Source organism: Chrysemys picta, chromosome 5 (assembly GCF_011386835.1).
Source record: "Chrysemys picta bellii isolate R12L10 chromosome 5, ASM1138683v2, whole genome shotgun sequence".
Classification (NCBI taxonomy): Eukaryota; Metazoa; Chordata; order Testudines; family Emydidae; genus Chrysemys; species Chrysemys picta.
Window position 1 is genome coordinate 141,363,521 of NC_088795.1, and position 13,828 is coordinate 141,377,348.

At 50.2% G+C, this 13,828-nt stretch overlaps 1 protein-coding gene across 3 annotated transcripts in view; it reads right to left on the bottom strand.

Annotated features, from left to right (window-relative positions):
• Nucleotides 1-3,450: 3,450 nt before the first annotated feature.
• The window catches only part of ADISSP (adipose secreted signaling protein), a 165,108-nt gene continuing 154,730 nt past the window's right edge, over nucleotides 3,451-13,828 (bottom strand). For all 3 annotated transcript variants that reach the window (XM_065597386.1, XM_065597385.1, XM_065597384.1), the window contains one exon: nucleotides 3,451-4,855. In XM_065597386.1, coding sequence (XP_065453458.1) covers nucleotides 4,755-4,855 — 101 coding nt within the window. In that variant the 3' untranslated portion in view covers nucleotides 3,451-4,754. The remainder of the gene's footprint in view (nucleotides 4,856-13,828) is intronic.

Genomic DNA, 13,828 nt, shown 5'->3' on the forward strand with positions numbered 1-13,828 from the left:
GAAGCTCTGGTCAGAGGCGAAGCTTTCGTTAGTCTGACACGCCATCGGGAGTTGAATCCAGGATCCCGCGAGCGACTCGAAGGCACCTACGATGCCCGAGCAATATGCGCTGATGAGAACTCACGGCAGCGGGTTGGGAGTTTGAATCCAGCCCAGGTCAGCAGTACCTAGCAAGCGATGGCCAGTTCTTGTCTACAGTCTACGCTCACAACACACCTGTGAAAGATGGACTCTCCTGGGGGAACACAGGGTGTGGCTACATGGCACACTAAGCCCAGATGTGGCCTCAGGTTTGAGTCCAACCCCCCTTCTGTCCACACACACGTTACTGACTCAGCTCAGCCACACACTTATGACCCAGGTCCAAGCTCCTACTGGGAGGGTGGGTCAGAACCAGAGTCCTGTTGTGATTCGGGCCCAAGTCCGGCCATTTTGCAGTGTGGACGCAGCTCAAGCTGCAGCCCCGAGTCAGAAGGTCGGCGTAGCACCATATGGATGTGTTAGCACAGCGGTGAGACTGGGGCCCAGCACTTGTAAGCCCAGGGTGGACGCTCAAGCGTAGGCTTGGAAACGCTGAGTCCCCACGCCTGGGTCCCACAGACCTGGGTTTACAGCGCAGTGCGGCCAGACCGAAAGCGGTTAAAGGACTTGCCCAAGGTCAGACCAGGAGTCCAGAGCAGAGCAGCAATTGAGTGGAGAGTCTTCTCCACCTGGCTGCGGTGCCCAAATCCCAAGAGCTCTCTGCTCCCCTTGTCTGAAATGTGTCAAGTCAAACAAACATAGCAGCTTCTAATTGGCTTGATGGGACCAGCATGGGCTGTTCAAGCGCCAATGTGCTCTGCTCCTAAGCCATTAACTCTAATTCAACAACCCGGCTCCCCAGTGTGGACTAGCCAGGGCCGCTGGAGCACGTGGCACCGTGCGGTGAGGGTCTTTGGGGAGTTAGCCGAAGGGGGAGCTACGTTCTCCCCTCTTTAGGGTTCGTTCCAAGCTGATTTAATCATTGCACGAATTGCCTTAGGGAAAGGAAAACCCTGCTGTCTCCAACGATGCTGCAATCCGTAGACACAGGGCCAGTGAGTAGCAGCAGAAAGCAATTACCCAGTTAATGTCTGGAAGGCTCCCAGGAGGGCAGGGGAAGTGATTGATAGTGATTTATGTGCCGGAGCATATTCCACGCTCCACCATCTTTCTTCCTCTTTCCAGGTGGCTCATGTGCCTAGGACCACAGGTCTAAGTTACCAGCTGGCTGGACAATCCAACGGGGAGCCGGCTAGGATTTCAGAGCGTGGAGCTCTGGTCGCTGATGGGGTCTCATTGGTATTTAATACCTAGTTCAGCTTCAACCCGAAACATGGGATTTATTTGCAGAACAGTAGCCCCGTGGGGCCCGAACTGAGATCGGGGCTCCACTGTGCTAGGCGCTGTCCACACACATTGGACGAGACAGTCTCTGTCTCCAAGAACTTACAGACGAAATTGACATGATACACACCGAGTGGCTGGGTGGAAAGCACCAGGAATACAGCCAAGTCCCCCAGGTCTAGGCCTGTCCCCTACCCACTAGCCCACACTGCCACTCGGTAGGACTCGTGCTGCTTTGATTTCAAGGCTCATCCTGTCCTTTCAATTCTATTCCCTTTTCGGCTAGAAAATTGGTGCCAACCAAGCCTAGTTCCCTTCGACCGCACTTAGCGGTCACGTGTTTTCTGACCGTTTGCCAACTCAAGGCTGCTCACTGAACGCTCACGCCCACTAGGCGGTTGGCTCACCTCTGGCACATGGTGATGTTTCTAGTCCATGATTGGACGAGACGTGTTTTTGGCACAGGAGCGTAACACACAGCACATGTGTCCATGACACTTTGGGGGTGGCCAGCTCCGAGTCTGGTCGCAGGAACTAGATCACGTCTCATCCCAACCTAGGATCCCCTCACCATGCCAGCTTTGCTCCTGGCCAAGGACAGCAGTTCCAGGGCATGTCCTCGCTAAGCAGGTGCCTTGAATACCCCGTCCACGCAGCCCGGATCACGTTAAATGGAAAAGCTTTATGGCATGTTGCGCACAAGCCCAGGCAGATCGCATAACAAACACGCCCCACAAACAGCTTGATCCTCGGCACGTGTCTAGAGCCGCACCGGAGATGAACGTCATGCTCATTTGGCAGCCATGTCAGCTGGCCATAAAGCAGAGGAAGCAGACAAGCGTCTCTGCAGCCCAGAGACAGGATCAGGTGGGACGTGACACATTTGAAGCCCTGCCCCCTTCATTAAACTACCCAACCCCATTAGTCCTGGGACTTTAACATGGCCGTGACTAAGCTAAAAGATGCTCCTTCTGCGCCACACCGTACTTCTGAGCTCAGGTTTCTTACCCAAACCGTCACAGCCTGTGGTGGCCGTGCTAAAAGCCCCGAGCGAGCACATTTCAGGTTCTAACAACCGACCCACCTTATACAAGAAGAAGCTGTTGACCTGGCCCCCGAGATTCTTCCCCACGGTTGTGACGGAATCCCTGCTCTTCACATTCTCCAGGCCCAGGTTCCCACCAGGTGAGGTCCTACTCCACAAGGTCAGCGGGAAAGGGCCCGGTCCTTGGGTTTTCACTTGGAGAAGGCAAAGAAACTTGGAAGTCCTCAGCCAGCACACATTGCTCATCGGAGTTTCGGATCACTGAGGTTGTTTGGGCCGGGGTGGTGCTGGTCGGAGAGAGCCCCGTGCGGAAGGGTTTGCTGTGACGAGGATGGAGCCATGAGGTTCTGTTCACTCCTCGCCAGCACTACGTGTCGAATTGCATCTTCATAGCAAGCCCATCTCTGTGGTATCTAACTCTGAGCAGCTGGCCACTATCCCTCAAGCAACTCACTCTCCGAATGAATCTGAAGTGAACGGCCTCTCTGAAAACGGGAACATGAGTGCCCCCTCCCCCAGGAAGTCCCTCTTTAACTCTCATCTGCTGTGATGCCAACAATAACCTTAACACATGACATAGCTGGTGTGTTGCACAGCCACTGTCTGTCCTGCTAGCCTTGTGCTCACATTCTGTCTGGCTCCATCAGCTCTCTCTTGTCTTATACTTAGACTGAGTTCTTTAGGGTAGGGACTGCCTTTTTTTCCTGTGTTTGTCCAGCGCCTGGCACAATGAGATCCGGGTCCGTGACTCCAAGACGCCCTGGTGAGCCAAACGTTAACTAATAATCCGTGCCTGCAGGAAGTCGAAGGGAGCTCTGGAGGCTGCGCTGCAGAAGCACCTGCTGCAGCTCTCACAAGGAAGTCTAACTTAGAACAGAAAGATTTTCAAGACGTTACAAAAAATGACTTTCCCAAGTATACAATAGAGAGAAAAATCTATAGCCTGTTAGTGAAAGCAGGCCCAGCACTGTGCAAACATGAATTAGCACCAAGACAAACAAACACTGGAGAGAGTTTTACTCCAAACAAACCAAGTTCTGTTTTGTTTCAACTGAAGTTTATTATTTTCCTTTATAGATATTTTTTGTACTTAAAAAACCCACACATACACATATGTAGAGAGAGGCACACAAATCCTTCTGTTGCTTTCAGAACTGAACCACTATTCCTGGTCCTTGTACCGTGTGTCTTAAAAAACAAAAACCACCAGACAACATTTAAGAAATGAAAATTCAGACTGGGATTTTCAAAGGTGTCTATGAGGGCGAAGCACCCAACTCCCAGTGGAACTGAGCCCCCAACTCTCCTAAATGCCTTCAAACAACCCAACCTAAAGGGCAAATTCTGCCTTCAGATACATGCACACAACCCTACTGCTTTTAGAGAGAGTTAAATCTGCACAGCTGAAGGCAGAACGCACCCTTACGAGACAGATTCGGCTCTCAGTCAGCAATGGTGTAAACTTGGCGTTAACTCCCCAAAAGCCAATGGACTCAATCTGGAGTTACCCACTGGGGGAAAGTGGAGTTAATTCCAGATTTGCAACTGGGATCAGAATCCAGCCCGAAGCGTTTAAACACGCATCATGAAAGATCATGAAAAATAAAATAAAACAGCAGCAGCAGCAGAAAGAGAGAACAAGACACCGTATGGCTTGCGACAAGGGATTGCTCCTGAATCTCAGGAAGGCAACAGATGCCTGGTTTTTGGAAATACTCCTGAGACTAAACCCAAACTAAACAGTCAAAGCAGATGAAACTACCGCACCCCACCCGGTGTATTTACCAACCCCACCACTGGAGATAGTAGAAAACATCAGCTGTTCAGTTTTTAAATGGCAGCTGTAGAAACTTTGGACAAAGCCACATGCGACGATGAGATCACTAAAGAGAAGGAAAAAATAACCAACATTTAAGGATAAGAAATAATATTCTGATATGACAGATGCCCGGTAGATGACACTTGCTCAGGAGGTCGGGCATCCACTCGCATGCCAGCATGTACAGCCCCGTGCGCGCGCACACACAGAGTTTAGTTTTAAGGCTGAAAAGATGATGAGAACCCTGACCCAATCCGTGACGGCCCTGGCTTTGCTCTCAGCTCTGAGCCAGAGTCATAAGCCGCCACCCGCTCTTCACAAAACCCTTTACAACTACTGGCCTACGGTTTGGTTTGCTATTAGGGGAAGGGGGGGTGAAAGCACAGCGCCCAGACCTCACAAGACAAGCTCCATTGGTGACCACAAAACTAGAGCGTTCAGAATCCTGCAGCCAGTGAACTATTTGTTTTTCTTACATTTCAAGCTTAAATTTAAAACCTAAAAGGAGGAGGCGGTCCTCAACGGCTAGTCGAACCCGTGCCACTCGCTCTGCTCCGAATCGTACTCCAGCTCCGCCCCGATGCACCGGACCCCCTCCAGCAGCATGGGTGTGCCGTGGTGGCGATCTGCAAGACAGAATGGGCTCTGCTTACACAGCAATACAGAGATGGAGCTCACCGGATGCTCACGGATACCCGGCTACGCTAGCTTAGGCCTGGATCGTGGAAATGCAGGGGGCAAATCGTATCTTCCCAGGAGGGAGGGATATAGAGCCTGCCAGTGAGACCGCAGCTGGTATCGTTCACATGCATCTTTCTGTCGCTTTCCGGACAAGGAGTTTCTGATTATTTGTGAATCAGTAGAGCCTAGAAGTTGGGCCCCACGGTGCTGTGCACTTTACCTAGAAGGAGACAGCCCCTGCCCCCAAACGCTTACAGTTTAAAGAGACAAAACGTGGGAGGAGAAGGAGTGACTTGCCCACGGTCACACAGGAGGGAACAGAACCCAGGTGTCCTGCCTTCTAAATCCAGCATCCTTCATGCTGGTGTAACTCGTCGCCCTCTAGTGGCCCCTAGGCCATAGAGATTGATGAGTCTGCTACAGCCTTGGCTAAGAGTCACGGGTCTTTCAGCTCATGCAGCAGACTGAGTTGAGGTTCATACACAAGGCTTCAGAGCTCCCAGGTTTGATCCCACCTGCTGCCGCTGGGTTTGTTGGTGTTACACTGGCACCTGGGAAACTGAGCAAGTGAAACCTGATTTGTGGGGAGAGTGTGCTTTTTACTAAGCCTGTTTCCAACAGTTTTTATTAACACCTGTTTAATGCAATCGGCCCCGATTCAGGAAGGTACTTCAGGATGGGTTATAACATTAAGCCCGTGCATAGTTCCGCTGAAGTCAATGAGGCGTACTCACACGCCTACGTCCCTGTCTGAATCAGAGCCATGCCTGGGTGGCAAGATCTCTAGTGAAGATTGAGGCATCCGGCCTTTCATTTAACAGCTCCTACTTCACACGTCTGAATCATCCCAAGATTTATCCATCAATAAGGATGGTTAGAAATACCAGGAATGTCAAACCTTACATACAAAACAATCGCAACCCATGTCCCCAGACCGTCCTTGTACCATACAGCAAAAGGGTACAAACACAATATTCTGCAATGTCACAAGTTCAGTGACAGAGAGTATTTGAGGAGATTCTCATCTTTTACGCAGATTTTTCCCTATTAACATTTCCAATTAACAAAACTGACAAAGATCACATCCTCTCACTTCCCTAATTGCAAATTAATATTAAATTGCAAGCTTTCTGTCACATTCCAGGTCAGGGGGGGGGAAAGGAAAGATACCACGATTGCAGAGGCTGCATGGCTTTCTGATAAATTAATTATACTGAATGTAATTTCACTGCCAACAGAACTCCAATGATGAGTGAGGGCGACATGAGTAATAATGCATTTGGAAGCAGAGGTGAATAAAGAGAGCCGTGTTAGTCTGTATCTACAAAAACAACAAGGAGTCTGGTGCATCCGAAGAAGTGAGGTTTTTACCCACGAAAGCTTATGCCCAAATAAATCTGTTAGTCTTTAAGATGCCACCACACTCCTTGTTGTTTTTGTGGATACAGACTAACCCGGCTACCCTCTGATACTTGACCCCTGGAGGTTGTGGAATCTCCATCGTTGGAAGTTTTAAAGAACAGGTTAGACAAACCCTTATCCGGGATGGTGTCGTTATTATAGTCCTGTCTTGAGTGCAGGGGACTGGACAAGATGACCTTGTGAAGTCCCTTCCAGTCCTACACATCTATGATTCAAAGAAGCCAATTAAAAAGCTAATTACATTACAGAAGGAGAGATGTAAAGAGAGGTAACAAAGTACTGTTAAAACCCTATTCTAATTAACATTTCCAATTAGCCAACAAAACAATAATTATACAGAATCCCACATTCGCTCACAAATTACTGTGCTCTGCGAGAGAGGCTGGATCAAGGTTCACTCAGCTCATAATTATTTAGGATTTTGCTTAAAGGATCTATTAGTTATGTGGAAAATGGGGTGGGCAGCAAGATGGCAAAAATCACCAATGACACAATATTATTTAGATTCACAGATTCCAAGGCAGATGGGACCATTGTGATCATTTAGTTTGACCTCCCATATAACACAGACCACAGACCTGCCCCACAATTATTCCTAGAGCTGAGATTTTGGAAAAACATCCCATCCTGATTTAAACATGGCAAGTGATGGAGAATCCATCATGATCCTTGGGAAATTGCTCCAGTGGTTCATGATCTCACCATTGAAACTTCGTGCCGTATTTAGGACACAGGGCGGAGAAAACGAAGGACCAAAGCAGGCCAGGTGAAAGGCAACAGGAGATCAAATGCAAGGCTGATAAATGCAAGGCGACGTGCACTGGAAGGAATGATCTGAACGACTTACGTGCCCAAATCAACTGCATTAACTCAGTGAAAGGATCTTGGTGTCAATGTGAACAACTGAATGATAAGAGTTGTGCAAATAATGACTCCAGCGAACCTCCGAGTTACGAACTGACCAGTCACCCACACACCTCGTTTGGAACCAGAAGTACGCAATCAGGCAGCAGCAGAGACCAAAAAACCCCAGGACTGTGCTAAACAAACTTCTACAAAAATAAAGGGAAAGTTAAAAAAAAAAAATTTGACAAGATAAGGAAATTGTTTCTGTGCTTGTTTTATTTAAATTCAGATGGTTCAAAGCAGCATTTTTCTTCTGCATAGTAAAGTTTCAAAGCTGTATTAAGTCAATGTTCAGATGCAAACTTTTGAAAGAACCACCATAACTTGGACCCTACCAAATTCACGGCCGTGAAAAAAGTGTCATAGACTGTGGAATCCGGTCTCTCCCCGTGTGAAATCTGGTCTTGTGTGTGCTTTTATCCTATACTATGCAGATTTCACGGGGGAGAGCAGCGTTTCTCAAATTGGGGGTTCCGACCCAAAAGAGGGTCGTGGGGGTGTGTGTCACAATGTTATTGTAGTGGGGTTGTGGTATTGCCACCCCTACTTCCGTGCTGCCTTCAGAGCTGGGTGGCCGGAGAGCGGCGGCTGTTGGCCGGGTGCCCAGCGCTGAAGGCAGAGCCCCACCAACAGCAGCACAGAAGTAAGGGTGGCAATATCATACCATGCCACCCTTACTTCTGCGCTGCTGCCTTCAGCGTTGGGTCAGGACCCCTACAGTTACAACACTGTGAACTTTCAGATTTAAATAGCTGAAATCATGAAATTTACTATTTTTAAAATTCTATGACCATGAAATTGACCAAAATGGAATGTGAATTTGGTAGGGCCTTAGCCATAACCTTTTGTTCAGTTACGAACAAGCTCCATTCTCGAGGCTGTTTCACTTCACTGGCAATTTTTAAAAGTCCAAAAAATGAGTTTCCGGTGGAACAAATTGTTTGATTTCAATTTTGACCAATTTAACATTTTCAATTTTTATAACAAGAAAAAGTCATTTCAGCCTGCGATCGAGAGCCAGTGTGGACACTGGACCACAGCTTAGGAGACCCGGGCTCTATTCCTGGCTCTGCCACTGGTTTGCTGGCTGACCTTGGGCAAGTCACTTTGCCTCTCTTTCCCCATCTGTAAAATGGGGATAATGCTACTGACCTCAGGTGCTTTGAATTCTACAGCTGATCTGAGCTAGGTGTTGTCTCCAGAGTAGCTGCACACACACATTAGGCATGCAATTGAGCATGTATTTTTTACATGCATGTTTGAACAAACGGACAAATGGGCCCTTATTCCCCAAACAACCTGACTGGGTTGGCCAACTAAGCCTTTCACGGGGCACCAACTCCCAGGACACACTGGCTACTTCCATCCCCACCCCACATTTAGGCAGGGTGGATAAAAACCAATGATTTGGGGAGGGGGGAAATCAGGGGGGGTTGCTTTAAATTGGATATTTTTTATGTTATTCAAATTATAAGAAGTTTTTCTTTTTAAAAATACACCTATTTAAAATGAAATCTGAACTTAACACAAAATATGTCAAGGGCCTAAGTTTATTATAATTTCTTAACATATTTAACTACAAAATATAAATGCTGAATCCACGAGCCTCTATCAAAAACTGTGAGTTAAAGGGTGCTTTTCTATATAAAGCATCGGGGAAAACATCTAACTTTTCAGGTCAAGCGCTACCAATATGGCATGATAGCTTAGGTACTGCACTCCGGGCTTGTTATGTTTAGTAACAATACATTTGATAGGCTGGTCTGTGTTTAATTGAAGTCCAATTACCATCCCAATGCAGCTTGACACAAATCATGGCCAGTAAGTTAATTATCTAGTAAATAAGCAACATGTCATTCGCCATTTTCTAACGTACTATGTACAATGAATGAATACGAATCTAGCATTGGTCTGCTAAACCCAGGGTTGTGAGTTCAATCCTTGAGGGGGCCACTTAGGGATCTGAGGCAAAATCAGTACTTGGTCCTGCTAGTGAAGGCAGGGAGCTGGACTCGATGACCTTTCAAGGTCCCTTCCAGTTCTAGGAGATGGGATATCTCCATTAATTTTTTTTTTTTTAAATATTAGGCTAAATACAGTCATTGCTTAACTAGTTACAGTGCACCATCCTAGGTAGCAAAAAGATATACTAGTCTAGTGTAAAGATTCTCTTTAGTTGTAAATGAAGATGTTTTAATGGTTGTATCAAGCAATGAGAATGCACCTTTCTTTAGAAAATAACTGAAGTACCAATGGAAAAGTTGATTAAAATCGAGTATTTAAATCCAGGCTTTCCCATTGGCGATTTAAAGCACCTGGATTTAAATCAGTCTCCCCTGTATTTAGAATACACCCCAAAAGGTAAAATTATCCCTTGGGTGACTGGCTTGTCTCCTGGGCCTGAGGACTTTGGGGGCTGTCCCAGTTCCTAGCCCAGCCACTGAGGTGCTGTTCTAGGAGGAAAGGTCCATTTTTGAACTTCCGAAGGCAAAACTGGTCAGCAGACAGGTTGGTTTGGGTTAGGTCCATCTCTGTGCTTCTGGGAACCTTCCCACCCACCCCGCAATTCTCGGCTCCCCACACCAACCTCCTTCCCGACAGTGCCAGGAGTCACAGGACGGCCAGTCACTTCCCTGCTGCTGTATCAGCTCCGAACCGCTGCAGGACTCCAGTTTTCCTGGGGCTTTTATTGCAGTTTTGAAGTTTTATTAAAAACCACATTTCCGTGGATCTGCTGCTCAATCTTTGCTTCCATCTGCCGAGCAAGGGGGCAGGCTGCTCTGCGTATCGCTGCTAATGGCCCCCTCATCTCGCTTCAGCTTAATCTCCAGTTCATTAACTCCATTCGCTCGCAGGCGCCAGAGAAAACAAATTTCCTGCGCAGTGTGATGTTAACGTAGGCAGGATATTAATTCGAGGGCTGATGCTTGTAAAGGATGGCTCCATATTGGACCCTCTGCAAGGGAACCTCCAACCTGGCTCCTTAGAATTGTCCAGCCCTGATTCCACAAAGCACGTACTTAACTTAACTTTAAGCATGCGCTTAAATCCTTTGCTGAATGGGGGCCATGGTCTCCTCGTGCTGTAAAGCCACTAGCCTGGGAGAGGTTCCTTGGGGACCTTGGACCGGCGCCTCAAGGCCGATCGCATTGACGCTGCAGCAAAGGGAGTCACATTCAGAGCAGAGCCTGGCCTAGCTGGCTTGGGCAAGGACCTTGCCGGTCTCCCTCCACCGCCTTATTTTCTGCTTCAGGAGCTGTCCCTAGCGGGCGGCGTATTTGCCACAGGGACCCCCAAACCAGAGCCACCTTCCGTCGCTTCCCAGGCGCCACAGCAGCATAGCCCCCCCATGCTGCCTCCCAACCCTCCCCCATGGCTCAGGGGGGGCTCCAGCCTGCGGGGCAAGACCCAGCGTTCTGTGAAGGCAGCAGGCTCAGTGTGATGTTACTTGGGGAATCCCCTGACCCCAGCCCCTCCCAGTCACTGCGGGGGGCCTGAAGAATGGCTCCCGTGGGATGGGGGAGGAAAGTCAGCACTCCTCTGCCCCACCGCGATGCCAGATTCGGGGCCCCGGGCAACCAGCAGTAGACCTAAATAAACTGCATTTTGGAGGCTGCGCTCCGCTAACGGAATTCATCTTTGCAAATTCCATGGGCTGCTAACGAGCCTACAGAAGAGCCGCATTCCTGCACGCGTGACACGGGCAGGGAGGTTACTACCCCCACCAGACAGGCAGCCCCGGCGCTCGCCGTTCGGCAAGTCCGGGGGCAAGAATGCCGCCAACGGTCTCAGACGTCTCACAGGGAGCTGGTGCCCAGCCGCTTGCACCCCGTTGGCCTCAGACGATGCGCTGATCTAAGCAAAGGCACCGCCACAGAGAGGGGATCCAGAGCTCCCCCCAGCTAGCAGCCTTGGGGCTAGTGAATGGGATCCACCCCGCAGAATATCGGGGAGGTGTCCAGCAGTGGTCACAGACCCTCCGAAGCTCACATGGAGTTTCGCAGCCGCAGCAGACGCGGAGGATGTGACAAGCAGCGTCGGGCCCGTTAATAGGATGTGTCCAAAGCCGGGTAATTATTCCGAGGGAAAGGAGAGATTATACAGAATCAGCTTCAAAGCCGCCCTGCTGCATATCGTAATGCGGGTAAGGAGAAAGCCATCTCTAAACCAGGGAGAGAGAAGATGAATCCTCTACAGAGCCAGCAGATGGCAGCAAGGAGTTGAGACAGATTTGGAAAACCGCATCCGAGGGGGCTGCTTGGGCATCACGGATCCTAGAGCGTGTCTAACACTAACTACCCGTCCCTCGCCTTATGGGCACCCATCACTGTGGCCTCTGGGCACGTCACATTAGCTGAAGAGGAAACGACTGGCTGTGGTGGGCACTGATGGTTGAACAAGTTCTCCTCTGGTTGTAAAAAGACAAGCGGGTAAGTCCATTCCCCACCTTCCAAATGGGGAAACTGAGGCACAGGCCAGTTTCCCGCAGTGCCAGTGCACCAATGGCAGAGCCAGGGACAAACCCCAGGCTCTCTGTCGACTGGATCACGCTGTCGCTCCCGTGCCATAGGTAAGTTTGAGTTCCAAGTGGAGTCCAGCGCATTTTAGCACCAAATTCAGTGTTCGGGATTCATTATTTAAGCCCCAGGTCTGGTACAGGGAGAGACTCACAGAGAAAGCAGCAGCTCTCCACTCCCTCAGCGCATGAGCTACGCTTGCTGAATGCCAAGTGACATTCCTTTCCCTCTGATCGGGTCTGACCCCGATCCCCGTCACACTGGTGTAAACCCAGCCTGCCACTCCCGAGTTACTCCGGATTCACACCAGTTCACCAAGATGCCACCACGGCCTGCGATCACAGTCACGGCACATGCTCAGCGTGAGAGCGTCTGGGTGTCAGATATAATTCACACCTCCATTTAAGTCACTGCTGGCTTTGGCCTACACACTTGCCTGGGCCTCCCACGGCTATTACCTCCGCTCTTTGAGAGGCTGGGGGAGGCCGTTTTAAGCAGCCCGGTCCATCTCCATCAGCTCCTGCCCAAGAGCTCTGCCAACCCCACTTTTGCTGCATTGCCGGGGCAGAGCCGCCCATTTTGATCTGCCGGGGAACGGCAGAGACGTCGCGGCCCGTCAAACACTGCAGCGAGGAGCTGCATGATGCAGCGCTGCGTCTGCGCTGGAAGCCGGCCGTTTCAACGGAAACCTCTGCAGCTCTCCTCGCTGTAGATCTAAATTGGACTGGGTGCCCGTGCCCTGAGCAACAGCAGCGCCTTATCACTCGCAGACGCAAGCGCTGCCCTCGGGGAAGAGGTACAGAGCCAGCTGTCCCCGAGCCACCCAGCTGAGAGCGGCCCGAGGCACCACACGCCCTGGCTTGCTGAGCCGTTGTAAGGAGCTGATCCAAGGGTCGCTGAAGTCAGTGGAGCTGCACGTTGACTGCCCGAGGCTTTGGATCAGGCCTTAAATGTCCTGGCTCCCCGTCCTCTCTCTCTCTCTCCAGCCAAGATGGTTATCGCTCCGTTGGCAGGCAGCGTCGGCCGTGATGCCAAGCGTCAGTTGCGGGCGCCAGGGGATTTCGGTCTCAGAGCTTGAAAAGCTGTTTTGTCCACTGCAGTTCTTCAAACCTCATTTTCTCAGCGATTTTTTTTTTTATCATCAGGGTCGGTGGGAAGCCGCCAGCCTGTCCGAGCTCTGCTGGGATGAGTCACCCCTTACGCCGCAGCGGGGCTGATAAGAAGCTCAGGGAATTAAGGGGGCACTGTCGGGTTAAACATCGGCCTGGAAACAAGCTCCGTGTCTCCGAGTGGTGTTACTAATAATAACTGGGAGATTAGTAACATCAGGGGAAAGAATCGTTTAAAATCCAGGCCTCCATCCTGCAAACCTTCGGCACGTGCTTCAGCCGCGTCAGGGCTGCATAAAGCACTTGGAGTCATGCCCGTGTTTGCAAGACCGGTGCCCTAGTTTGCTTTCTGCGTATTGCTCAGCTTGGCCAGCGTAGCCGGGCCGGTCAGTTTCATGGACCCGCCCCAGCAGCCCATGTGGGTGGGGCACAAAAAAGCCGCCACGTGACGAGCCAAGAGCGTTTCCACCCAGCCGCCGGCTGAGTCAGCGGAATGGGACACACAACAACAGCAGACTGCATGAGAGGCAGTGCCGCAGGGAGGGCTGCAGGAAGGGCAGGTCTCCGGCCTGTGGTATGTAGGAAGTCAGACTAGGCCGTCGGCCTTGGAATCTGTGAATCGAGGGGTAAAACACGAGCAGCCCTTTCTGGACAGAAACACCAACAAACTCTGCATATTAGTTAGGGGACTCCCTGAACCCATGGGGCTCTCCCCCTGCTCTGTACCTGCTTGGAAGTAGGCAGGAGATGGGGGCTGCTTAACTGGAAACAACCTACAGCAACTTACCTCAAACAATTCATAGAATCATAGAATATCAGGGTTGGAAGGGACCTCAGGAGGTATCTAGTCCAACCCCCTGCTCAAAGCAGGACCAAGCCCCAACTAAATCATCCCAGCCAGGGCTTTGTCAAGCCTGACCTTAAAAACCTCTAAGGAAGGAGATTCCACCACCTCCCTAGGGAA